The following is a 26,557-nucleotide window of genomic DNA, read 5'->3' as shown; positions in this document are numbered from 1 at the left end:
GTACCAAGCCTGGGTCAGGTTCAGCTAGCACTCTTCACTGAGAACACCTAACTTGAGTCCACACAACCAAGGGGAGGTGAAGTAGGTAACAAGGTGGCTGAAGCACAAAGTCCCCCAGGAGAGACGATCTGTCATGTTCCCTCCACCAGACGGAAGCCCCACCAACAGCTATGTCTCCACAAGTACTCAACAAGCGAGGTTCATGACAGTGCCTTAGGCTGGAGAAAGAACATTTAATTTGGAATCACTGAGAGGACAAAGGGGTCCTCCAAGGTATCACGAGCATGACTGGTACAAGGAGCTACAAAGAACCTGCCTAGGGATGCAATACAGAGTTATGTCTGCTGGTCGCCCACGGGTGCTGGACCCAGGCCGTGCACCACCAAGACAGAGCGGAGGAAGCTGGGTCCTGGGCCAACAGACACGTCTCCCGTAACCAGCGTCCCTCAGCTGCACTCATTCCCAATTCCAGACCAACCCACTTCTGACCAGGCTGGGACTCAATCTGAATCACTGTCTGTCTCGGCTTCCTTCACGTCCACGCTGAATTTGTACTCCTGGTCACAGCCCATGTACGCGTCACTCATGAAGTACAGGGTGTAATTGTGGGCACCGGTGGCTGGCGCCACGAAGTCCAGCTTGACCTGGAGGGAGCAGGCAAGAGTCAGGGCAGTTCGGAGCCTGGGACTGCACCATCACCCGGCCCCGCCAGGGACAGCTACAGGGCCGTGATGCTCACCTTGGCCTTCTGCTGCAGGGTCAGCCGCTTGATGGAGATAAGGCTGTTGGACTTGGCGTCTCCAATCACCACCCACCAGCCCTCTTCACGTTTCTGCAGTGGCCAAAGATAAAAATATCAGCATACTCTCAAAAAGACAAAAAAAAACAAAAAATTAAAAAGCCGGGCATGGTGGCTCACGCCTGTAATCCCAGCACTCAGGAGGCTGAAGCAGGAGGATCATTGTGAGTTCGAGGCCAGCCTGGGCTACAAAGTGAGCTCAAGGCCAGCTGAAATGCATACAGAGACCTTGTCTCAAAAAGACAAAAAAAAAAAAAACATACAAAGCCCGACGCCATAGGCGACTGTGAGCATGGTCATATAGGACAGCAGAGGTCAGGAAGCTTCTCCCATGTTCCTCCCGGAAACACAACTTGATATTAAGATTCTGAAGTTGTCAAAAGTATTTCAATAGATTTAATCTTTTTTTTTTTTTTTTGGTACCGGGGATCGAACTCACGACCTTGCACTCACCAGATAAGCACTTAAGCCACTGAGCTAAATCCCAGGCGCCCTAGATTTAACCTTAACTTGTTTGTGGCTCATTCCTTGTCCCAAGGTCCCTATCATTCAGTCCCTGTCACCCTAGAGAGCTAACCTTTGGGGCCCAGAAGGCACACAGGCCAGCTGAGTAAACTGTAACAGCCAGAGCCAGCAGCAGGGCCCAAGCAGGCCCAACGAGGCTGCTGAAACCCTGTCTGTAAGAGGCCTCCTCTGCTGGCCACTCCACTGCCACAATGCCCATGTGTGCTGGCCTAGCGCACGCTCTTCAGACCCACAGAACCCAGTTTATAGCATCACAGTATCTGCTGCCAGCCTGCAATGAGTCAGCTCAGATTTCCCTGCTGGTGATAAACATTCCCCAGCCCAAAGCTCGGTACAGTGTACCTGACCAAGGAGACTGCGCAAACACACCAACTAGAAAAGCCGGAGCCCTGGACCTATTTCAAGACATATGTGCTATAACAGTCGCTCAGACCAACAACAAATTATCTAATAATAAGCAGAAAAAAAAAAAGAATTCACAGCCTCACGATTAATTATGACTCAAATTCCCTCCCGCCACAGGAAATGCACCAGGTACCAGGGACCTAGCCAGGGGGTGGCCCCAAGGAGCCTGGGAAAGCCAGGCTCCAGGCTGTACCTGAGGGAAGAGCGGCGCAATGACGGGGCCTGTGACCTCCTCCTCTCGCTCGAGCTGCACCAGCACCACGACCGGGCCCCCGCTGTGGGGAAAGCAGGACAGCCGTGAGGGAAGTGGCCGCTGCGCTCGGCACAGCCTCGCACTGCCCCTGCCGGCGCCCGGCTCACCTGCGGATGCTGTCCTTATCCACCACTTCGTAGGACAGCTCGATGTTGGGGTAGCGGTTGCAGAAGCGGGCCACATCTGCAATCTGGCTGTCCGTGAGCTGAAGCAGTGCGTTCCGTTCCTCGTCCTCCATCTCCATAATGTCAAAGACGCTCTCCACTCCCTGCAGTGGGCAGACAGAGTCAGGACAGAAAGCTGGCAAGTGGCCCGGCTCTGAAAAGCTGCTAATACCTCTTCCACCACTACCAGGTCACCTCACAAAAGGCAGCTCCAAGGAGCACACTGTTCACATCCAGCCGCCTGTCGGCATCTCTCCCAGGCCCTTGTTGGTGTCTAGCAGCCTCAGCTCCCAGGCATCCCCACCCAGCATGGAGTCCACCCAGCTCACCTTGTCTGTGCAGCGCTTGATATGCTCTGAGGTGAAGTGTGGCAGCTGCTTTAGGTAGGAGTCCTTGGACCACATGGCCTGGGTGACCATCTGGGCCAGCTCCATGGCTGCCAGGGCAGGGCTGAGCCAGCCGTTGCTAGAGAGCACATCCACGCAGGCCTGAATGAGCCGGATTGCCTGCGAGGTGCAGAGGAGAGCAGGCGGCTCAGACGAGTCCTCCCCGGCTGCCTCTGCCCCCCGGCCTGAGCCCTGCCTACCTTGCTGAGAATCTCCTCCGTGTCCGACTGCAGCTCGGCGCTCAGTTGCATGCGGGACAGGTGAGCCTGCAGTAGCAGGTTGGTCTTCACATGTGGGTCATTGAACTTCGGGTTGTTCAGCTTGTGGGGGACCTTCTGAGCCAACTGAGTGGGAGGAGAAGCTGGTGATGCGAAGGAACCCTGTCCAAGACCGTGGCAGCCCCGCACAGCCAGGCTCCCCAGGGACAGGGAGGTGGGGAGAGACAAGGATGCAGGGGGAGGAGCTGTGGGGGTGCTGACATGGAGGCCAGGGCCCCATCAAGGGGACAGCCTCACCTGGCGCAAGAGGTTGTCCTCGTGGTGCCGGATGGGAATGTTCTCATACTCCGCCGCGTTGGAGATGATCTCGATAAGCCCACGCACCTTGGTCTTGGCGTTCAGCGACATGCTGAAGAGCTCTGCAGGGGAAGACAATGAGCACTTCGGCAGTGCAGCGCTCCTGCAGTACCATCCCTAGGACACATGGGGGCTCTTGAGAACCCGACCCCCACCAGAGAGCAGCTTCTGCCCCAGCAGGCAGGGAGATCAGCAGCTGTGGGCCCGTGCTCACCAATGGTGGTGTAGTTGATGTAATAGTAGGCAGCGATCATGCCCAGGTTCAGAGGTGCCACGTCCATCTCGTCCTCGATGCTGATGCACTTGGACTGCTCCAGGTCACTCAGCGTCTGCTCCACCAGCTCTGACAAGTGGTCAGACAAGTGGCGATGGGAAATACCTGTGGGGATGAGAAGCAGCAGGTTGCTCAGGCAGACAGCCAGCAGGAACGCCGAGAACCACAGGGCCCGGGCTCCCGAGCCCACCAACCCTGCAGGTTGTAGTAATTAGGATTCTGTGTCATCCGGCGGTACAGGAAGGTCCAGGTGAGGTAGTCCACAGCGTCCTGTTTGTTCTCGATGGTCTTGGTGACAATCTCGGCATTGAAGTGGTCATGCATGCAGTGGTCCAGGTGAGATTCTACTGGCAATGGCTCATACAAAAACTTTTTGAAGAAATCCTGTGGATTGGGGGTTGGGAGAAGATAGAAATAAAGAATTAAGGACAGAGGAAGCAGCAGCACTCTCCCGTCTAGCACTTGGCCGATCTGAAAGAACCCAGGCTGAGATGACAGTGACTGAAGTGAAGGACTTCATGCTTGTGCTGCTTGGTTGGCTTTGCAGGCCTAAAGCCCTTAGTCTCAAGCATCTATTTAGAGAATAACAACATGCAATACAGTAACTACTGCGGATCTCCTACTGTCTTGTTTTTGCAAGAGTTATTGTCTTTTTTTTTATGCCCTTAAAAAAAAAAATCAAGCACAAAATATTGCAAAAAGGCAAATCAAAATCAAAGTAGCAGAAGTTGAAAAAGACTGAAAGGTTTTAAAGGCATCTATCAAAAAAGACAGGAACCCATGGAGGCTCAGGACATCAGTGTCACAGCCCCGAGACTGACCTTCTTGGAGCCTTGACACATGATGACGCAGCGGCCCTCGTCGTCCTGCAGGGGGCGGTTGGCGTGGCCCACCATCTGCAGCACGTCGTAGATGGGGTAGTCCACGTAGCTGGAGGAGGAGGAGGAAGAGATGGCATACTCAGGACGCAGGATGGCCTCACGCGCCCAAGGGAGAAGAGGTATAGAAATGACACACACCATCAGGTTACAGCAAAACAGCTACCAACCCCTGCCACTCGAGACCGACACATCAGGTTAGTTTTCATGGGAAAGGGTCTCGGGTTTATTCCAAGGCTCTGGAACCAAAACTACTGATCCACCTGAGCTGAGAGCGAGGTAACTCCCATTAAAGGGGTGAATGTGTGGGCTGGGGATTTAGCTCAGCGGCATAAAGCGCCTGCGTTGCAAGCAGGCAGTCGTGAGTTCGATCCCTGGTACCGATAAAAAGGAAAAAGACCCAAAAGAAAAGGGCGAATGTGCAGACCAAGCGTGGCCAAAGGAGCTGTGTGTGCCAGGTTGTCGCCTAACTTAAAGGAAAACCAAGAAGCAGGCCTGGACATTAGAAATGAACCCAAATTCATGACTAAAGCCTCTGCATCGCAGGGAAGCATCAGGAGTTAAATTACTGAGGCTTTTCCTGAGAAGGACTGGACATCTGTCACCACGCAGTGACCAACTCGCTTTTCCCAACCTGTGAAACAGACAGGTTCACAACTCAGTCACTGCCGTCCCTTCTGGGTCTCACCTCCTACCCGTGCGCCCCGCTCAGCTGGGAGAGATGCTGACTGCAAAGCCCAGACCTGGCCACGCGGCGCCCTAGCTGCATGTACTGCCCCTGCTGACTTGCAGATGGAGGGAGGGCTGTGCTGCCACTGCGCTTTTGACACTCACGCGTGGATCTTGCCGTTGTAGTACTGTGTGTCCATGATGATCACCAGGTGGGCAGCCACGTTCATGCCCCAACAGAGACTTCGAGAAGCCACCACCACCTGGATGGCCCCTGGGCAGCAGAAAGGAGAGGCACACTGAGCGAGGCAGGTCATGGCCTCCGTGGGGGGCCAGAGGGACCCTTTCACAGCTCAGCAAGGCATGCTGGGAACAGGACTGCCGGGACTGAGAACAGTGGAGGCCACTACATACTATGGGCGCCTGGTTCAGGGCCTCTCCTGTGGTGGAATTCAAAACCTGCAAATTGGCACTGAAAGGGAGAACGAAAGTCACCCAGCATCGCCAGCAGCCTCCACATGGCAGCAAAACTGAGCCTGCCATGACCACACCCTGTGCCAGGCAGCCTCAAATCCAGCAGTGGGTGCAGGCAGGTTTCGGGGAGCATCCACACTCAGGCTCCCACAAACAGTGTCAGAGCGGTTACCACGCTGCAGGAAATACCATGGGTCACCAAGGGACAGAGAGCCATGGGCCAGCCTGAGGGAGCTCAGACCTTTCCTCTGAACTAAGTACCAACAAGCTACCTACCCTACGAGTCTGGTGTCCACACAACCTGGGCAGTGGCCAAACACCCCTAGGCTTTGTTGTTTTTTTTTTTTAAGACAAAGTCTTACTATCTAGTCAGGCTGGCCTTGCACTGTGTAGCCCAGGGTGGCCTCAAACTCAAGATGATCCTCCTGCCTCAGCCCCGCAATGGCCAGGATTACAGGAATGTGCTAGCATACCTGTTTAAGAAAATCAGGTTCTGAAACAGCATTGGCCCGAATGCCTGCCTGTTCACTCACCTACCAGCTGAGCTAAGGTTTGTAGACCTACATCACAAGTCTTGGGGGGTCAAGTAAGGTAATGAATTGGCGCTAAACAGCAGGGAAGAAGACTGATACTCTGCAGGGAGAGGGCGCCCCGTCTGAAGGCCTTGGACTCTGCTCCAGCACCAAGGCCCTTACCAGAGCTGAAGAGCTGCTCCACCAGGCGCCGCTCCATGGGGCTGAGGCCCTCGTGCAGGTAGCCCACACCATTCAGCAGTGTCTCCTTGAGCGTGCTGTCACTCAGCTTCTCCAGGTACGGGATCAGATCCTTCTCTGTGCAGTGCAGGAACCTGGCAGCATGGGTGCGAGCTCAGTGCAGGGTTCTGTGCCCCTGCAGGGACCCCACATTCTGAGCCCCACGTGGCTCGCCTGGCTCATCAGTGGGATGCCCTTCATGGCCTCCTGACCTGATCCCACCCCGCCCACCCAGAACCAGGCCCCACCTCTGCCGTTGGATGTCGGCTGCACAGGTGGTGAGGATGTCAATGGCGGTCAGGCGGGTCTGCTTGCGGGATGGGACGAAAACGATGACGGGCTTCTTGGGCGAGTGCTTAGTGATGGCATGGTACACAGGCTTGGCCATGGACAGCAGGCGCGTCTGTGTGTGGCTGATGTTGAAACCCTGGAGACCAAGGGAGACGCCAAGGCTGCTGACCTGGGTCACTGCACCTCAGGTCGCACAGCACAGGGAGCGCGGACCACACCTGGATGTGCAGCTCCAAGGGCACGGGGCGCACGTTGGGGTGGAAGTTGAAGGTGGAGGTGGCACTACAACCCAGCCAGTGGGCCACATCCTTGGCGTTGGACAGTGAGGAGCTGAGGGCCACAATGCGGATGGGTCGCTCGATCTGGGAGGAGATGTAGCGCATCCGGGAGCAGATCACCTCTAAGACGGGCTGGGGAGGGGGAGGGTGTCACTTAAGTCACGAGACCCCGCCTCCAGCCCCCCTCTTCAGTGTCAACTGCCCGGTGGCCTTGAAAGGTGCCAATTCTTCCATTAGGGTGCCAGCACCCAACGTGCTCAACCTCCCTGGGACAGTGCTGGCTTACAAGCCTTCTACTAAAAGCCCCTGCCACCCTGTGGAATAGGGCAGCAGGCAGCACCCTCAACAGAGAAGCCCAGTCTCTGGCCCAGTGCCAGCCCGAGGTCTCACGTAGTCCCACCTACCCCATTCTCGCCACCGATGAGGTGCACCTCGTCCACCACAAAGAGGTTGATGTTCTGTACGTTCTTGCGCTGCTTCCAACGCCGGGACAGGATGTCCCACTTCTCGGGCGTGCTGATGATGATGTTGCCCTTGCCTAGGAGCTTCAGGTCCGTGCTGGTCTCGCCTGTCAGGAGCACCACCTTCTTGTTGAGCCGGTCCTGGAACTTCTCGTACCAGTCCATGTACACCTGGTGGGAAGGCAGGGCCTAAGGACGGCAGCCACGCCAGGCGTCGTTCCCTTGTCACAGAGAAACCCAGGGCAGATAGCCCTGCTGCCCTGCAGGGCCTACACTTTTGTTCTCTGGAGACAGGGTTTCCGTACTGCACAAACTGGTGCCGAACATCTGGGCTCAAACTATCTTTCCACCTCAGCCTCCCCAGGAGCGGAGATCACCAAGTCCAGCGGAGGACTTGCCCCTCGCCAAGTCCAGCTTGTGTCACATTTAATTCCACACCAGCCTTCTAGTAATGGGCAAGTTTCTCTTTATCAAGGACTGTGAAAATGCGAGGGTTTAGAAAACAGCCTGGTGGGGTGTAGTAATGCAGCTGGAGGCTGAGGCAGGAGGACCACCACTGCTTCAGGCCAGCCAGGACTACACAGTGAGGCCTGTCTCAAACCGGTAACAACGAAAACCCCTCATCTGGAATCCCCAGGGAAACAGCCTCGGGAGCCCCGGACCGTGACACATCCCACACCTGCTCTGCCAGGGCCTCCATGGGAGTGATGTAGACACAGCGCCCCTCTGAGTTCTGCAGCAGCATCCGCAGGATGGCGAACTCCGCGCAGATGGTCTTCCCACTGCCCGTGGGGGCACCCACGAACACGTTGTCATCACTGTTATACACCGTGTTGAACACTGGAGACCAAGGGGAGCAGCATGAGGCCAGGGAGACCGACCAGGAGATGGCAGCACTCGGCAGGGAGGGCAGCAGGGGACACAGTCAGGTGCCTGAAGCCAGGAACACAGCTTCGGAGCCCACCTCACAGGGCCCCTGGCGGTTGGTGGGGCAACCACACTTGCCACGAGCAGGCACTGGGCTGCAGAACAAGACGCCTTTCCCCACTGCTGCAGCATCTGGCTGTGTTTCCCAAACAGTTTAACCAAAACAGCAAGAGCCCAAACCCCAGCACCGAGACCGTGAAAATCCAAGTTTTGCCGCTAATCAGCTGTTTCAATTGGGCACCTCTGTATGCCCAATTTTCCCCAAGTATAAAGTGGGACACTAGCTGGGCATGGTGGCATATGCCTCTAATCCCAGCACTATGGGAAGCTGAGGCAGGAGGATCACAAGTTTAAACCCAGTCTGGGCAACTTAGCAAGACTCTTGTCTCCAAATGAATGAATAAATAAATGTGCAGATGTAAGTCAGTGCAGATTCTAGATTGGTCCCCAGTACTGCAAAAGAGGGCAGGCACTGCCTACAATGATTGTAACATCCCAACAGCAACCTTCAATTTTTTCCTTTTTTTTTTTTTTTTTTTGGTCTTTTAGAGACAAGGTCTCACTATGCAGTTCAGGCTGGTTTTGAGCTCATTTTGTAACCCAGACTGGTCTCAAACTTGCAGTAATTATTGTGTCTCAGCCTCCAGAGTGCTGGAATGACAGATCTGCGCCACCATGTCTAGGTCAACAGCAACCCCTCAAAAGACTGGCAGGAGGAACAAGAAGGACAGTGTCGGAGCTGTACTCAGGGTACAGTTCCTGCTCTACCAACAGCCACGATTTACAGTGACAGTGGGAGAGGCTGCCACTGATGGCACACATGCCAGTGAGCCCCTGGTGCACAGGAACACAGGACAGGCACCTGAAGCCTGAGAAAGGACCACACATGACAGAGGATCTTGCTCTTCTGGTGAGAGGCCACCTCAGGGAGAGCTGCAGGGCAGCCAAAGCTCCTTGCAGGAGGCAGCAATTTCCAAGAGCAAATTGCCCTGGGCCAGGGGCCAGGCTGAGGAGCTCCAGGCCCACCAAGTGAGTCCCAGAGCACCCCTGCCTGCTGATAGAGGCTCCAGAGGGAATTGAAGGCCCACCTTGTGTCTGGATAGGATTGAAGAAGGGAAATTTATCCTGGTAAAGGCTCTCGAAGGCGCTGTTCCTCAGTGCAGACACGGGCAAGGGCTGCAGGTCCAGCAGCTCGGTAGGAGGCGGGTACTTCTCCGGGAGGATCAGGTGGCGGAAGGAGACGGGCAGCTGTGTCTCACAAGCTGTCAGGAAAGAAACAGAGTAGGAAGCACGCCTGCGTCTGAGTGCCACTGCATGCTCGCTGGAAACCAGGCAGGCAGCACCCGAAGCACTACAGCTCCCTCCACAAAGCCACACACGGACGGTGCCTCCCCTGTCCCCATCAGCCTGCCCCAGGGGACCCTGAGAGGAGACACTCACAGAGCCAGCGGTCAGACACCACTCGGATGAAGTACTGAGGGGGCAGCGGCTCAAAGACGGGCACAAAGAACGTAATGAGGTGCTCGTCCTGGGCATACTTGGCCTTGAGCAGAAAGTACTCGTGGTGCAAGATCACCTCACTGTCCACATCCTCCACCAGGATCCAGAAGGCCTCTGAGGAGCCATGTACCTGCCAGCCAAGCACAGGGAGCACAGCGTGAGCCCGCATGGCACCAACACTCCCACTGGAACCCGCTGCCCAGAACAGCCTGACCTTCTCGTCCCACTGGAAGTCCGGTGTGATGGTCAGCTCCACCTTCAGGGTGGAGCGCGTGATGGGCTGCAGGTGCACGGACAGCTCCAGCTTGGGGAACAGGTGGACATACTTGTGGATGGTCTTCCCCATCTTCGGCATTCGGATGAGCTCCCCTAGGAGGACACCAGAGGGCGTGGGGCTGCACCCATACAGCCAGCACAGCTGCCATTGGGATCTGGGCCACCATAGGAAAGGAGCAGAACCCACCCCACAGGCAGCTCCTTCCTGCAGTCCTGCAGTGGAGCCCTGGGGACTCAGGTTCTGAGGCCCAGGTGAGCCTGTGCTTTAGGGGGAGACATGTGAGGTGACACAGGCTACTGGCGCACCAGGCCTAGGACCCGGAGAGCCCGGTGGCTGAGGCAGACCCTTGGGCCATTGGGCCAGACCAGGGCTTTGCACACACCTATCTCATTATGGTTTAGGTCATACAGACGCTCGAAGGGGAAGTTCTTCTTCTCAATCTTCTTCACTACCTCCTCAGGGAGTTTGCGGAACTGGCGCAGGGGACACATGGACTGCCACCTGTCAGAAGACACTGCTGTTGGTCCTTTGTGCCACTGTAACACACTGCCTTTATCATGGCTTCTGACAGGTCAGCCATGATCACACAAGATAAGGTTACAAGAGGACGTGTTGGAAGCAAGGCTGGCAGTGAGGCCAGAGCGTCCATAGAGGCCGGCCCCCAACTCCCAGTGCCACCAGTGGCTTCGCAGCTCTCACTCAGCTTCACATCACACTTCAGATGCATCGGGAGGCTTTCCCACCACACCCTTACATGGGGACCCCAGACAAGGCCAGCTGACTGGGCCCATGCTTACATGCGCTTGTCAATCATCTTGCAGAGGTTCAGGGTTTTGTCTGTGAGCTGTGCCCAACCTCGGTTTAGGACAATTTCAAAGATTGCACGCATCAACCGGCCAGCCGACTGAGAAAAGACGGGGTCTGCTGTGAGCCCCAGGCTGTCTATGCTTGATTTAATCAGCGCAACCCTAAGGCAAGTCCCTTCCACAGTCAGTCCTGTCCCCCATGCTTGCAGGTGGAACCAGAGAGCTAAAAACAGAACCCTCTGCCATCTCTGGATCCGTGAGCCCTGCAGGCACAGTGGGACATTGCTTCTTGGTCCAGCGACCTCCCAGTGTCCCTGAGGCCTGCCTTTCACACAGGCTCAGGAATGACATGGCACAGCAGCTGAGCACACGGGCACCGAAGTCCCTGCCCTGCTAGGACCAGGGCTCCTTTCTCCAAGACACACACAGCACACCCGACAAGGCCGAACCCTCACCTGTGTCACATACACCATGTCGGCCATGAGCGCAAAGCCCTCTAATTTCAGCTGGGAGATGAAGGCTTGGAGAAGCACGTTGATCTGGAATAAGAAGCATGGTCAGCCCAAAGAAGGCCCACAGACACCTATGCCACGAAGATCACCCACAGCTCTTCTTTACACCCATTACAGCATGTAACAGGACACATGAGAAGGAGGAGAGGAGCCAGGAGTGGGGTGTGGCCAGGGGTGGTACAGCATCCCAACCATGTTGCAAGGCTCTGCTTGCAATCCCAAGCAAACTGCCCTGCCATGGAGGAAGCTCAGGAATGACATGTGAAGAGCCCAGAGCCCAGGCGCTCCTTCCAGGTGACTACGAACACTCTAGAGCGCAGAGGAAAGGGGCTCACCTTGGCGCTGGGTTCCTCAATGCTCTCCTTCACCGGGATGGGCACCCTCTCCAGCAACTTCTGCAGCTCAAGCTTCTCCTCCTGCCACAAAGGGGACAGGTCAGGAAGAGCCAAGTGGCCATGGAAAGAAGCCATCTAGCAGTCTGGCCAGGGATACCAACTCCCGTTCTGGCAAGCCATGCAGGCGCACCTCCCTCACGGTGATGTTCTTGAACTCTGAGGACAACGAGAAAACTCGGAAGAGCTCGATCTCACTGAGGGTGGGCTTCAGCAGCTGGTTGTAGGTCTGCACCGTGTCATTGGTGATGTAGTAGTGGCTGGCGATACGGCCCAGTTCTGTCACCTAGAGAAGATTCCATGTAATCAGTGCTGGCCCTGAGGAGTTCCAACCTCTAACCTGCACGGGTTACTGTCCTAACAGTAACAGTAACATGCGACTCAGCACGTAAAGGACAATGCAATGAACTGACCTATGAAGATCTGCTGTCCACACACACACAGAACACCTGTGAGACCCACCCCTACCCACACCACAAAGACAGAAAGGCCATTTAGCGGTTCAGAAGCTCACAGGTGCAGGGCAATCTGAAATGTTTCACTGGGCCTACCAGCTTTGCTGAGAACAGCTCCAGAGCCCTCACGCCACCCACCTGGAAGTTGCCTGTCTTCTTATCGTACTTGACCAGATTGTTCTTGTCCAACATCAAGGCAGCGGTGTGAACCAGATCTAGTCGGCGCTGGTCCAGCAAGGGATCTCCCTTGAGATCATCGTGAGAGATGCCATAGAGGGTTGGGGACCGGAGCATCCGGATATACAGGTAGGCATAGCCCAGCCAGTTCACTGCATCCTACAAGACACACCTTATGGTTCCTGGCAAGGGGAAGTACTGATGTCCAGTGCAAAGCTCCCTCAGAAAGAGCTAGAAACTAACTCCCAACTGCAAGGGTTTGTATCACATCACCTTCTGAGTGTTCTTCATATTTCACTAATAGAACAATGGCTCCAAAGATCTGGGAGATGAACGAGTGGAGCATGGAGGGCCCTAGCTGACCTACGGGCCCCTCATGGCACCATGGGAAGGCACTATGCGCCTGCCCTTCCCTACCTTTGCGTTCTGGACATTGCCCAGCACGATCTCTGCATTGAGCATGTCAGGCAGCTTCGACACCATCTGGCTCTCAATTGGCAGCTGCTGGTTGAGGAGGGACAGGTAATACTGCAGCTCCCCGTGGGACGTGATGAGTATGCCCTCGCCCTTGGTGTCGTACTGCGGGCGGCCGGCACGGCCCAGCATCTGCATCAGGGATGGCAACGAGAATGGCTGCGGCAGGGGCGCTCCCACCTTTGACTCTGGGCCTTCCCAGTGCAGCCTCAGCCCTGCCCTGGGGCCTGGCCAGCCTCCGTGCCCTGCTGGCCCAGGCCACCGACACGCAGGGACAAACTCGAAAGCTTAGCACCTGCAGGATATCCAGCGCTCCCAGTTCTGTCCAGCGCCCCTTCTCCGGACTGTACACCTGGGTGCCTTTGATGATGACTGTATGGGCGGGAAGGTTCACGCCCCAGGCCAGAGTTGCTGTGGAAACTAAAACCTATGGAAGCAAAGCAAGGTACTGAGGAAAACAGACACTGCCACCAGAGGGCGAACACTGGGCTTCTTCCACCCCAGAGCTTCTAGTGGAACAGGCGGTGGCAAAAGAGATACCCCAGGATTGGTCCATGTGACACCAGAAGGTGAGGAAAGGTTTTCCAAGTTCCTTATTTGCTCAAGAATTAACATTCCAATGTTCCAGAGACAACCAATTATTTGAAGTACAGACCTATACAAATAATCTACGTGAAGTTCCAAGAGAATCCCTGCTATCGTGAAGCAGGAATGAATGAGTCCTGACCTCAAGGACTCACTGAAGTGCCTGCTTTCTCACCCTCAGCGCCTTCCTGACCTCACCATCCTCCCTCCTGCAATGTGCAGAACCCGAGAGAACAGCGCGGAGTTGTGCTTACTGTACCCGCCCTCTGACGGGGCCAGCGGTGTCAGAAGCACACCTATGGCATCGCTGCTGAACCCTCAGGTCTTCTGAAGCCTGCGGCACCTGCTCCCTCAGGCTCTGCCTGCCCTCACCTGAATGTGTTTATCAGCAAAGAGATCCTCCACCAGCGTCCGGTCCACTCTGGTCATGCCTGCATGATGAATAGCAAAGCCGTAGGGAAGCAGGTCCTTCAGCTCCAAGTTCTGTGAATAGAGAAAGACCAGGGCGCAGAATGAGGTTTCCTATGGGATCTCAGACAGGAAGGGAACCTCCCATGAGGCTCCTCACTCCTCACCCTGGCCACACCCAAGACAACCACTGTAACACATGGCAAACAGCAGCAGCCTGGCGCGGTCCCCTATGAGCTGTTCATGGCCGGACTGGTAACACAGAAGTAGCTGCAAGGCAGGAACAAGAGAATAGGCCATGTCCCCTCACCTTGCACTGATCCGCTTCTGTCCGCAGAACCTCCGTGGAGGCTGAGCCTTCTCTGAGAAACAGACCTAGGCTGTCCTTCTCCAGGCACATGTCCCGGATGGCCCGGGCCGTCTTCCCAGTCTCCTTCCTGGAGTGGACAAACACCAGCACCTAAGGAGAACACACAGCTGACCACGGACAGCCTCTCTCAAGGCCACAGGCATCAGCAGGAGGCAGCGCAGACTGTACCATTATAACCAGAAGTGAAGGTCACAGACAAAGGAGCAATGAGAAGAATGCGTGCTGGTCTGGCAGAGAGAGACCTAACCAGGACCTGTAAGACCCAGAGGAAGGTGCCCACCAAGCACAAGACAGTCTCATAGCTGGGACCCCAGGACCTTCCAGCAGAAAGTGAGTTTAATTTACTGTGAACGCTGGGTTCAGGGTCCTCACAAGAGGCCAGGCCACATGCAGATAAACTGCAAGCTAACAGCTGGCGTAATATACTACTCATCAGAACACAGAAAGGAAGTCTGAGATCATCAGTATCTCACGGCAAGAAATAAAAGTCCTCCCAGTATGTGTACCGAGACTTCTCTTCATATAAATTTACAGGCTCTTTATCAGACACAAATAAATGCACACCTTGGCCCTTCCCTTATGCTTAGTTCCCTTATCATGCCAGCTTCCTAGTAGAACACCTTTCACTAGTTTTTAATTTTAATCCCTATTTTTACCGTTTTGTGTATTAGGTGTTAGATACTTTGCATCTTTTCTCTAAAGATCCTTGATAGTGTAGATGAAATGAATTTTCAGGCCCAGGGGTTTCTTTTCCAGGATTTTTAAAAACCACCTACGCATCATCCTTCGTGGTTGCAGGATGACTATTATTATCCATTTTATTGAGGCCATGTTAGTACTCAGCTGTGGTCAAGGAGTCAGTCCATTTCTTCTAAGTTGGGCCATTTAGGAGTGTGAAGTTGTTTATAATATTTCTTGAGTACTCTCTGGGTTTTTTTGCAGGGCCTCACACACAACGCATATGTTCTACCACCGACTGCATCCCCAACCTCCTAGACTGAGGGGTATCAAGTCACCCATTTATCTCATTCCTAATTCTGGTGTTTGCACTCTATCTTCTGTCAGTTGTGCCATATTACCAGAAAGTTGAAAATTGAGCAGACCATGAACACACCTGATTTTTTCCAGCATGTTCCATGATTTTCTCATAGACGATTTCATTCATGATCTGGAATCGCTTTATAGCTTTTTTCTCTGTGATGCCCACATATGTCTGCTCCAGAGGCACCGGGCGGAAGCTAAAAGTTAACAATTCAACATATGAGGCTTCTGGCAAGGAACAGTGCAGGAACAAAGAGTCTCCCACTGGGAACACTGGGAGCACTATTCCTCCTTTTGGATTCATACACTGAAACGCAAAGGTTTTTCTAAAACAGCACAGCAGTACTCTTTGGAAATGGGTGGGTACGCTGATGGCTACAGCTTTATTTCCGGCAGTCTTTTTCCTGCGCCACTGGGTATCCCAGTCTTTACTTGTACCTGTTGTCGAAGTAGAAGAGGCCCTTAGCTGGGTCGACACGCAAAAAGGTGGCCACATCTTCATAATTGGGGAGGGTGGCACTGAGGCCAATCAGTCGGACGTCCTCTTGGGTCATCTCAATGTTTCGAATGGCCCTGGCCACCAAAGCTTCTAGGACAGGACCTCTGTCATCATGGAGAAGATGGATCTCATCCTAAGAAAATGAGAGGACAGCAAATTACCTCCAGGACCTGAGCATACACAGCCTGCTTTCCTGGGACTCGTCCAGTTATATATCTGTAACCTAAGATGCCTAATAAAGAAAAAAAGGAAGGAATCTCAAGTCAAAGAGACTCAGGATGAAGACAGCATTGCATGGAAACAGCACACTGTGAGTTCTGAGTTAATTTGCTTATAACAATTTAAGTATTTATACTTTTACAACAGGGTCTAGCTACACAGTTCAGGCTGGCCTCAAACCCATGGCACTCCTCCTGCTTCAGCCTTCTCAGCCAGTGCTGAGATTACAGGCGAGTGCCACCATGCTTGGGGGCTTAGAACACTTTAGATAGGAAAGTCTGCTGGCAGTTCACAGATTACAGCAGTGCCTCTCAGTCTTCAGCTTGGGACAAGAGGCCCTGGGGGGCTTGGTACCATGCACGTGGCCAGAGGTGTGGAGTGAATCCTAACAAGCTCCTATTCTAGGTTGCTGCTCATTAAGATTTTGAGTAGGAAGGCTTGAAAACAGGTTTGCAAAGTTTTTCTTTTTTATTTTGGTGCTGGGGATTGAACTCATGACCTCAGGTTTGCCAAGCAGGCTAAGCTAAATCCCCGGCCCCGCTAAATTTTTTTTAAAGAGTCAGATAGCATTTTAGGCTAAAAATCATGTTTTGACATATGGGCCCTGTTATTATTTACTGATACCTTACATATATTTATAAACCTTTTTATTATTTACAAATATTTAGCACAAAAGCAACTGCAAACAATAAATAAACAGGCACAGCTGTGTTCCGGTAAAACAAAAGCAGTAGCCACAGATGCCACCTTGTGCTCTGGACTCTAAACACCAGCGTGGTCTCACGCTCCCAGACACCCCAGAGAGATGACATCTGATGTTACAGTACAAGCCTGTGATCCCAGCACTGGTGGCTGAGGCAGCAGGATTCCAAATCCAAGTGTAATGCTAGCCTGGACTACAGACCCAATAAAAGCCCAAACAATTGTGCCAGTACTGTTCAGACAACTGAATGTGGATGTCTTGTGCTCTGATTTGGGGATGACAGTGTGCAGTGTACATACCATCGTTGCCCCCTAAGTGATGTGTTTTGAAATTTTTAGGTTTATTTTCCCTTTTTTCTCCTTGAAATAAAATAGATTAGGAGGGAGAATGAAATGGAACCCTCAGAAGGAATGATAGAGTAGGACTTGGTCTTGCCTCTGTGGGCCTGTGACCAGAACAATGGCTGACAATACAGGTGCTCAGTGTTGCTGAATAAATGAATTGATCAGCAAATTAGAAAAAAAAAGGAAACCCAGACTAGAAAGTCCTCCTGTGTCCTTGGGGGAACACAGTATCCTCCACTGTCCTGAGTCCTAACTACTGCTTCTGAGAAGTGATCACCTATTTTATTTCACCCCGCTTGATCCCTGATTTGTAAAGCCCCTCAGTGTTCTGAGAAAGCACTTTTCCTTGGTGTTTACATACACTTCACACCATCTCAGATGTGAATGAAGATGTGTGAAGTATGGCAAACACCACGAGCTGACTGGGAAGTTTTTCTCTGGAATCTTAATTAATGGAATAGCAGAGTTGCCTGCAGTAGTCATGAAGAAACTCGTGCTGTGAACCCAGCCACCCCATCACCACGCACACCCCAGTGCTCCCCATTTACCAGGATAACGAGCCGCACCAGCTGGGTGTAGGTGCGCTCTCCACCCTTACGGGTGATGATGTCCCACTTCTCAGGGGTGCACACAATGATTTGCGTGGCGCTGATCTCCTCCTTGCACAGCTGGTGGTCCCCAGTCAGCTCTGCAACGGTGATGCCGTATGTGGCCAGGCGCTGGGGAGGAGGAGCTCGTGAGGCAAGAGCACCCGAGGGCACAGTGCAGCTCAGGGCACGGTTCCAGCCTGGCATGCATCACACCCTGAGCTCCACTGCAGGGGGAGCAAGAGGAAACACAGTGGCCTTCCTGTGGGCACCGGGAGCAGGCAAGCATCAGGCACATCCAACAGACAAACACACACTCCAGAAAGAAATTCCTGTTCTGCTCAGGAAAACAAATCGCGTCTAAGAAGGACGTAGTCCGTAAGATCAAGAAAATAGAAACGCAGATAACAAACTTGGGCTACCACTTCCAGGGTCCCCATCAACTATGCCCATGGGGTGGTCCACAGACAAAATGCAGACAATCACTGCCAAACAGAGGACCTGAGGCCTTGTGCAGGAAGGTACAAGCCATTCCTGCTTCTCAAACTCTGGTACCACTACCAGAGTCCAGGTCCAGCTTGGAATGCGAAAACATGGCCCAGGAGACACTCAGAGGAGCAGGAACAATGCCCAGGCCCGCTCCCAGTGCTTCGAGTGGCAGCCAGCTGCTTGCACAGCGAAGTCCTCAGCCTTACCTTTCCAAAGCTGCCCACCATCTCCTGCACCAAGGAGCGCATGGGCGCGATGTAGATGATCTTGAAGTCATCAACATTGATGGTGCCATCCATGTTGATGTGCTTCCCTATCTCACGGAGCATGCACATCAGGGCCACGTTGGTCTTCCCTGCACCCTGAGAGGGAAGTCAGAGACAGACAACCTGCTCAACCGGTCATAGTCACTGCCCTGAAGGATGATGCATGTCCTGAGTACTTCTCATGTCTCCCACCAAAGAATAAAGAACCATGGAGTTACGGGTACAGACGAAGAACCACCTTGTGAACGGAAGACTAGACCATATTCCACCAAAGAACAACAAGAAAAGGCAGGCAGGGCAGCACATACGGTAGGCGCGCACAGCAGCAGGTTCTCATCCGTCTCCAGCGCGGCATGGTAGAGTTTACTCTGAATTCGGTTCAGTGTTTTGAAGCCCTCAAATCCAGCCTGCGCGTACTTCGGCAGCTTCTCTACTGGAAGCAATTGCTGGAAAGAAGAAACATCAAATACATCATGCTCACAACATCCTTGATCACACTGGCTTTTTTGTGAAATTGTAGGATTTTGCTTCTTGGCAATCTCCTGCACAGCTCTCCACTAAAGACCAGTTTAGAGAGCAATGTTGTCATGAAGACACAAAACCAGAACAGGAAAACCCTGAAGCAGTTTTGTTTCTGGAATATACTATCCACAAGACAAAACTATGCTTTGGTCAATGGTCAAAATCACACAGGAAAGGAGGTGACCTGAGCAGAGAGCTGAGAATAATTCACTCACTTCTTCCGAGCCAAAGGGCTTGGGCTTCAGGGCAGGCACATGAACCTCTTCATAGCCCTTACGCTGGCGACGGAAGGAGCCATCGGGAAGCTGACAGCGTTTGTTGGCCATGAAGTGACTGCCCTGGGTAAAAACCAGGTCCTCCAAGTCCAGAACCTGCCGTGGAGCCAGGGCCTGGGAAAGTGAAAAAACAGCCATATGCAGGAAGTGAGCCCGCCGGGCAAAGAGCTGTCCTCTTGCAGCCTGTGTAATGACCTGGTACCCACCTCTCCACCCTGGTCCAGATCCATGGTCTCCAGATCCGTGTCCATGCGGGACTGACGAACTCGCTCTCTCCGGGACCTTTCCTCCTGCAGGGAAAAGATACAAAGCACAACACTCCACCACTGTCTTGGCTTTCTGTTCTTTCAGTTCTTGCTTAGCTGCCCTGGGCACACAGATGCTGACTACTGAGTTGTCAACACAAAGACAGTACTTTACAGGCCAACACCTGCCACAAGGACCATCGGAAAGAGCAAAGGAAGCCGTGAGAGAGCAAAGCGCACCGAGCAGGGCTGTCAGGAAGTCGGCATCAACAGCTGCCTAACTCTAAACACCACACTTTTCCTGTGAAAATCTATCAGGACCCTGGACCCCCTAATGTGATGCGCTGATTCCAATCTACCCGCTAACATTCCCTGAAGACTCCAGACAAATGCTTCACTACTTCAACGTTCGCTTTCAGCAGAAATTCTGCTTCTGTGCTGCAGGCTTCTAGCCAAGGTCCCTTCTTCGAAGCAAACAAGCAAAACACTTGCTGAGGGACAAGGTGCAAAACCACCCCGGCCCTCCTTACTCGGATCAGATCCTCCTTCTCAGTTTCATGGAGCTGGTAGAGGAATTTGGACAGCTCTGGATCAGCCTCCATTTTTCCCATGATCCTTTCCTTTTCAGGTTCACTCTGAGCACTGGCCAGCAAGGTGCAGTATAAAACTGCCAGGGACAAGGAGAAGAAAGGGAAGGTGAACAAGAGGGGATGAGACAGAACCATCCTCAGTCTTGGATAGGAGGAAAAATAACACGGGCCGGACAAAACCCTTGCCACTTGCACGTGTGCACACCCACATTCACCCTCTACTCACTCATCATCCGGTGCTGCCGCAGCACTTTAATGAAATCAAATGTGTTAAAACCCAAGAGCAAGACCAGCTGGTTCTCACACTCCCGGTCATCGCTGGCCGTCTGGAGAGAGAAGATAACACCACCATTAAGGATACAGACATCTGCTGTTTCAGACACGGTCCCATCTGCTACAGTGCCGTGAACAGCAATGCCATCTTGGCCATACCTTCAAAATCTCCAGCACCTCGTCTGCCTTCTTCTGTGAGACGATGGCATCATCATAGAAACGACTGAGCTGCCGCTGCAGCCAGAACGCATCGATGTCCCGAGGGTGCAGATCCTTCTTCTTGGAACTCATCAGCTCCCCAGAGGCCACAAGCTGAAAGCAGAGGAGCACTCAGCTCACCGGGCTCTCAGCTTCCCCTCAACAGCTTCCGCAGCTGCCTGCAACACCACCACCCGCCATTCTGCAGCGGGCTTTCCCCACTCGTTTCCAAAGAGAAAGAAGTCCGCTACGCTGGGTTCAGAAGCGAACCCATTTCGCTTCTGACACTGAGCAAATCAGGACCCTTAGGATGGCTGGGCTCAGTGGTGCACATCGGTAATTCCAGCTACTCAGGGGACTTGTGGCAGGACTTCAAACCAAATTCAAAGCCACTCCGGCTGAGTTCGTGAGAACTATCTCAGAGGTATAGTTAAAGGGCTAGGATGTAGCTCAGTGGCAGAGCACTTGCTTAGCATGACAAGAGCCTGGGCTTGATTTCTAGCACTGCAACTTAAGAAGCTATCAAAATATGGCTCAGGAAGTGATCACTAAGAGAACAGAGACATAAGCAAGAAGTACTACAACCAGAAACAGCACAGGCTTGTGGCAACAGGAGACTTGCACTTACATTAGCAGACAGAGTGCAGCGCACGACAGCCTCATCCCCTTCCATGTCATCGTCAGATGCCTCCTCTCGAACCTCCCCGTACACATCTTCATCACCTTCCTGTGGAAACAGCCCCAACCTTACCATGATGTGGAACTCATCGGTGTCACCACAGAACTCCTCCTCTAAGTCATCCGAATGGGCTCAGGTTACAGCAACAGATTTGGGGTGAAGCCACCTGCTTGCTAGAACCCCTACATTAATGAAGGGGCCATCTGCACAGGTTCTCAGATGCACCCGCTCTTGCCTTTGCTTCTCACCTTGGCCAGCACACTGGCCATCACCTGCATCGGCCTCTCTCTAAACACACTGTACCTGCACACAGCCCTGTAGCTGACAGGCGACAGCTGTACACTGTGTGAAAGCAGGTGTGGAAAAGCAGGTGGTGCTGTAGAAACGCAGAGGCTGCACTCGGCTTGCTCACCGCTGTACGCACTCACATTGCAGGGTGCACGCAGAACGCTGCCAGGTTCACTTGTCAAATGAACCGCTATGCGCAACTTTCCTATTGGTTTGTTGCTTTTAAAACTATGAAGTCCAATTAACTATATTGTATGGGGGAGCTGAGTAATCCTCTCTCTCAATTCATCTCGTTTTATGGAAAAAGAAACCACGACTAAATCACCTGGGCTAGGGATATAGCTCAGCAGCACAGTGCCTGCCTGGCAAGTGTAAGGTCCTGAGTTCACATCCTACACAAGGGAGTGGGAGACTAAATGACCTGCCCAAGATACAAAATTCAGAAGTTTTAGCTCTCAGTTTAGTGAGACCCAACTTCCTGTCCTGTTATAAATCTCTGGCAGCAAATTGGCCCCTTTAAAGTGTTTTTAAGTGCCCCGCTCACGCCTATTTACGATCTAGAAATCATGATAAACGTTGGTGGGTGCAGCCTCAGTGATTGCTGCAATTGTCACTGCATCAACCATGCAGAGCCTCAGCCCATGCCCCTCAGCAAACGTGCTTTCCTCAGAAACCAAGGGCAACACACAGTGAGAAGTAGGAAATTACTGCAATAAGTTTAAAACGCTGTCATACACACTGAGGTTCATTTTAGGGCAAGCTATATACTGTACTCTTTCTTTTGATCTACTTGCTTCCTTTTGATCTACTTTACTTTCTTCTGATCTACATCTTTTTAATTGATATTAGTTTAAATTTGCTTTAGAAAACCTAAAGATAATTAGTAATTTTCTTTAGCAAAATAACGCTAAATTTCTAAGTTTGACACTCATGAAACACCATAAAATTTATGCAGTTTAAAAGCAAGGGAACTTCTCTACATCTGAAGGAGCCCTGTCACCTTTAACAGTTCTTAAAGCGGAGACAGACAGGCTCCATCTGCTTACTGCTCACCTCCTCATCAGATTCAAACTGCACATTCACCCCGTAGGTCTCATCGATGTTGTCATCTGAGAAGTTGGAGAAGGCAGTGAATGGTTAGCAACAGGAGAGGTACTGAGCCGACTGCTTCCCCATGCATCCCACCTGCTTCCCCTCAGGTCAGGGTCCATGGACACGGAAGGGTTTAAATGATCAGTGTAACAAAGCCACTTGTGTTGCCACTCCATGGCATTCTCCAAGCTGCCAACCCTGGGCCCAGCCCTACTCTGCTGACTTGACCCCAGGCACTGCCCAGATTTTCTCCCATGCTACACAAAAGAGTCTCAGCAAGAAATCAGTGATGGACATTAGGTATCCACCAGTCACAGCTCTAAACAAAACACAAAACAGGTGATGGGAACTCACTGACACTCACATCTTTAAATGAATGAGACTTAGTGACTAAAACAAAAACCAGTTAATAGGGGGCTGGGGATTTAGCTCAGCGGCATAAGCGCCTGCCTTGCAAGCAGGCAGTCATGAGTTCGATCCCCAGTACCGATACAAAGGAAAAAGACCAAACAAAAAAAAAAAAAACCAGTTAATATGGTCAGGACACAGAGCACTCACTTACCCATATTCTGGATTTCCTTGTCTCCACCGTAGTCAGTGATCTTTTTGCCCAAGTTTACTAGCACGTGGTATCTGGTATCATCTGTCTGACCCAGAAGCAGGTCAATCTCTTTTCGCCTTTCCTTGTCTCGCAGCTTCTCATTCTTCAGGACAGCCAGAACTTCATCAGCTGCCCCACAAAGGATATCACGTGGCTGGTGACAAAATACACATTTCAGAACCACAGCCAGAAAATCACTGAGCAGCTCTAGGTGAAGGCAGCGCATAAAGGGCCACCCCGTTCAAAAGGCAGCATCCCAGGCTCTGACTGCTTCCATTAATGCTGATAAAGAATGCCGCCCAGTCACATAATTGAAAGAAAACCCATTTTTAAGATGAGAAAAGAGGTCAAATAGTATGATGGTACACACACAATACAGCTGTGTGAAGTTACATACCTATGTGGGCAAGGATAGAATACATTACAAAAACCAAAACTGGCCCAGGGCTGGGGAAAAAAATTAGGAGGACTGGGGATATAGCTCAATGGTAGACTCTGTGCTTGGTATGCCTAAGAACCTGGACTGAATCCCTAGCACAAAAACAAAAAGATTAGGTGGCTTTTGAGATAGGACACAGCCTCTGCAACAGTTTGCTTCATGTTTCCAGGTAGAAGGGGCCCTTAGCCACCTCCCTCCATCAGGCTATAGTTTTGTTATTTTACGTGCACACTTCCTCTAGCACCCACTTCACCACAGAATCCAAGGCTCATGAGGCCCGACGTAATCTTCTACATATACAGGTTTAAAGCAAAGATTCTGGAGACAAACTACCTGGATTCATATCCTGCCAAATACAACCTCTGACTTGGGAGTAATTACTTATTCTACGGGTTCACATCTTTCTTCTGTAAAAAGGAAAATGCACATTCATAGCACCCAATCACAGAGTCCATGTGAACTTCCACATAAACTAACAGTTCTGTAAGTAATGGCCACTTTTGCAAATCAGTACCAGAAGTTAATACACAGGAAAATCCAGAGATGAGGTCCTTCTGGTGTCTCCAAGTTGGTTTTTTTTTTTAACTTTGGTTTTTATTAGTACATATTTGCAATACATGATGATTACATTTGTTGTGGGGAACTGGTACACATTACACAATGCATTTTGGTTCTTTTAATGTCCTCGTCTTACCCCACCCCAAACAGACGGCCTCACCTGATCCCCCAGAGCAGCCTGGATGAAGCTGAGCAGCACCTCATAGGTCTCCCGGGTCTCCTTGGTTTTGGGCTTGTAGATGATGCCAACCATCTCGTCAATGCCCTCTGACAGCAGAGTGTAACCCTTCATCTTGTTGATGTCATGCCGGTCCTCATCTCGCTTCCTTCGCCTGACAGACACAGGGTACACTGCTGAAGGAGGAATCTGTCCTGGCTGAAGGAACACTGGCCACACCCACTCCCTTTCCTTCTCAGCTTCCCTGCACACAGCTAATAGTTGGGAACTGAAAGCTCTACTCCCTTAAGATCCCCACTTAGGCTTAATCATTGACAGGGTCATGTTGTTATGGGACACTGACAGGAAGAAAATAAATCTCTCACCAAATGTACCAGATATTAAACTGTGACATGCACCTATTTAATTTTAAAAGACAATCCTTTATACTTTGTATAACAAATTTATACAATAGGATTTTAATTAGTTTTTCACCTCTCAGATGCACTACCTTCTTCTAGCCAGAGAAACTAAACCTCCACTCCAAACTCTCCTGACTCCTAACAAATTACAGCAAAATTAGAAAAGAAGTTATATTTTACAAAGTGGAGGATGGATGTTGCATAAACTCCTTTCAAATATAACTACTTAATCTGTGCCTTGGAATTTTTGTGACTTCACTGCAGGAGATGGAAGAAGACTCAATCTCAAAAGATAATGGGGTAGTGAAGTTCAACAATTATGTAACTTTTGAAATATTTCTCTCAAGAAGTAAAAAATAAAGTAAAATAACAAAAAAACTTTCATACTGTGGCTGCTTGAGTTAGCTTGTAATAATAAATAAACAGGAAGTGGACAAGAATAAACAGTAATTCTGGGAAGCTAATAATGAAGAGGGAAGGGAACAGCAAAGTCCTGTAAACATCTGGAAGAAAATTAAGATCTGACTATGAATCAGAGCCACATGTTAGAAAAAGTACCATTAAGTTTTTAGACGCTCTTGTTAAAATCAAAGACTTTTTAAATTCTCATGTTCTACTAAATTCTAAAATATTTTGAACTTTAGTATGCTCTTTTAAGGCAACCAATGTTTTATGTGCCGCCACGTATTTCAGCAAAAATGCTAAAGAGAAGAGGAATTCTGGGATGGAAGAGAACACAGTATCCCCCTACACCTACTTGGCTCTTCTTTCCTCCTGCATCTGCGGTTTGGTCCGCTGGGCCTTATCGCCCATTCGAGTCCCTTCCAACTTCCCGACCAGCGACAGCACCTCTCCTGTGGGTTCATCCCGGCGAGTACGGTCGATGAGAGAGCGGTCAGCTTGAAGCACAAGATTCGAGTTCTGTAAAGATCATACGTTATCACAGCTTCACCACGAGTAGAGCAAATCCCTACATCGCACTGACACCAGATGGAAGAATCCTTACAACTAAGTGACAACCATCACTAATCAGAATAAAAGGTTTTTCTTGCAAAGATGTAGCATCATTTAACGCCATGCATGAACATAGGGCTAAGTCCCAGGGGCCGCCGAAGAATTGAATAATTCTTGCTCCTATTAGTGCCCACAATAACCCTAGTTGGGAAAAGTGTAACAAGTGGAAGGAGGCAGGTTTGGCACCAAAAGAAAGCCTTAAGTCTGTTCCACCTGTGCCAAACTTCAGTGGAGTTATTCGGACGTCACGTAATCGCACTTTCTTCCGATGCCCCCTTGCTTCCGCGACCCAGTCGCAGGCCTTCACACTGAAAACCCCTTGCACAGCCTCCCCATCCCCCATTGCCCGCCATCCGGAATCCTCCCCCAAGAGCACACGCACCGCCTTGTACTCATACTGCAGGCTACGGGCAGTGACATCCGCCATGGCTGCGGCTGCTCCGGACCCTCACAGCACCGCACACTACTAACTGCCGCTGCGAACCGATCCCGTCAGGGAGGAACAACGCAGTAGGAACGCGCTGAACTAGAGGAAAAAAAGATAGATCCTTCCGCTTCCGGGTCGCGCGAGGAAAGCGCGTATTTCCGGTGAGCGGGCCCCCGCTCCCCTGTGGCCTTCTGGGTTGAGTGGGCGGGGCTTGACTGTGCTCTCAGGAACTGTCCTCGGACTCACACCCTCCAGCCCTCTGGTTCCGATGGCTTACTGGTATACTTAAGACGTAAGCACCGAGACTTTATGTTAGAACGAAAAAACCTTTTTCTGCCGCTTTTTCCCCAAACTCTAGGAGGGTTAGCACCATTTCTGGAGGAGGAAACTGATAGAACTGTGGGGGACCGGTGGCGGCTGAAAAGATAAGAAGTATGAAATATAAATGACCTTTATTTTGAGAATGCGGGGAGAGACACCCCCTATCCCCTGGGGCGCGGCATCTCCCCTCAGGGTCGGCGATCTCTCCTTGGAACACGTGGAGTGGAGGCATACATGTAGC

General features: G+C 51.7%; 1 protein-coding gene across 1 annotated transcript; it reads right to left on the bottom strand.

Annotated features, from left to right (window-relative positions):
* Positions 1–213: 213 nt before the first annotated feature.
* Positions 214–26,141, bottom strand: Snrnp200 (small nuclear ribonucleoprotein U5 subunit 200). Its single transcript, XM_003471745.5, has 45 exons — positions 25,951–26,141; positions 25,312–25,475; positions 24,136–24,307; positions 22,940–23,132; positions 22,339–22,394; positions 20,947–21,045; positions 20,280–20,432; positions 20,074–20,173; positions 19,788–19,924; positions 19,219–19,302; positions 18,953–19,126; positions 18,524–18,661; positions 18,156–18,311; positions 17,422–17,592; positions 15,547–15,740; positions 15,182–15,305; positions 14,008–14,157; positions 13,662–13,772; positions 13,000–13,131; positions 12,648–12,836; positions 12,192–12,389; positions 11,732–11,884; positions 11,542–11,622; positions 11,150–11,233; positions 10,686–10,792; positions 10,271–10,389; positions 9,826–9,980; positions 9,552–9,741; positions 9,200–9,373; positions 7,864–8,024; positions 7,128–7,355; positions 6,664–6,855; positions 6,403–6,581; positions 6,098–6,249; positions 5,094–5,202; positions 4,203–4,311; positions 3,576–3,765; positions 3,322–3,486; positions 3,048–3,169; positions 2,733–2,876; positions 2,476–2,652; positions 2,090–2,250; positions 1,923–2,004; positions 740–832; positions 214–644 (listed from the first exon to the last, which is right to left on the bottom strand). The coding sequence occupies exons 1-45, from the start codon at positions 25,993–25,995 to the stop codon at positions 501–503; spliced, it is 6,411 nt and encodes a 2,136-aa protein (XP_003471793.1). The 5' UTR covers positions 25,996–26,141; the 3' UTR covers positions 214–500.
* Between the last annotated feature and the right edge of the window lie 416 nt (positions 26,142–26,557).

Source organism: Cavia porcellus, unplaced genomic scaffold (assembly GCF_034190915.1).
Source record: "Cavia porcellus strain 051 isolate PalLab524CR breed Dunkin Hartley unplaced genomic scaffold, mCavPor4.1 scaffold_18, whole genome shotgun sequence".
NCBI lineage: Eukaryota > Metazoa > Chordata > Mammalia > Rodentia > Caviidae > Cavia > Cavia porcellus.
This window is presented reverse-complemented; position numbering and strand designations above follow the sequence as displayed.

Excerpts from the sequence above, each read along its gene's own strand:
- Snrnp200 (XM_003471745.5), bottom strand. The coding sequence starts at position 25,995 with ATGGCGGATGTCACTGCCCGTAGCCTGCAGTATGAGTACAAGGCG. Across the intron at positions 12,390-12,647 it reads GCAATGTCCAGAACGCAAAG|GATGCAGTGAACTGGCTGGG; the intron begins GTAGGGAAGGGC and ends TGTGTCTTGTAG. Across the intron at positions 2,877-3,047 it reads AGGACAACCTCTTGCGCCAG|TTGGCTCAGAAGGTCCCCCA; the intron begins GTGAGGCTGTCC and ends CCTCCCACTCAG.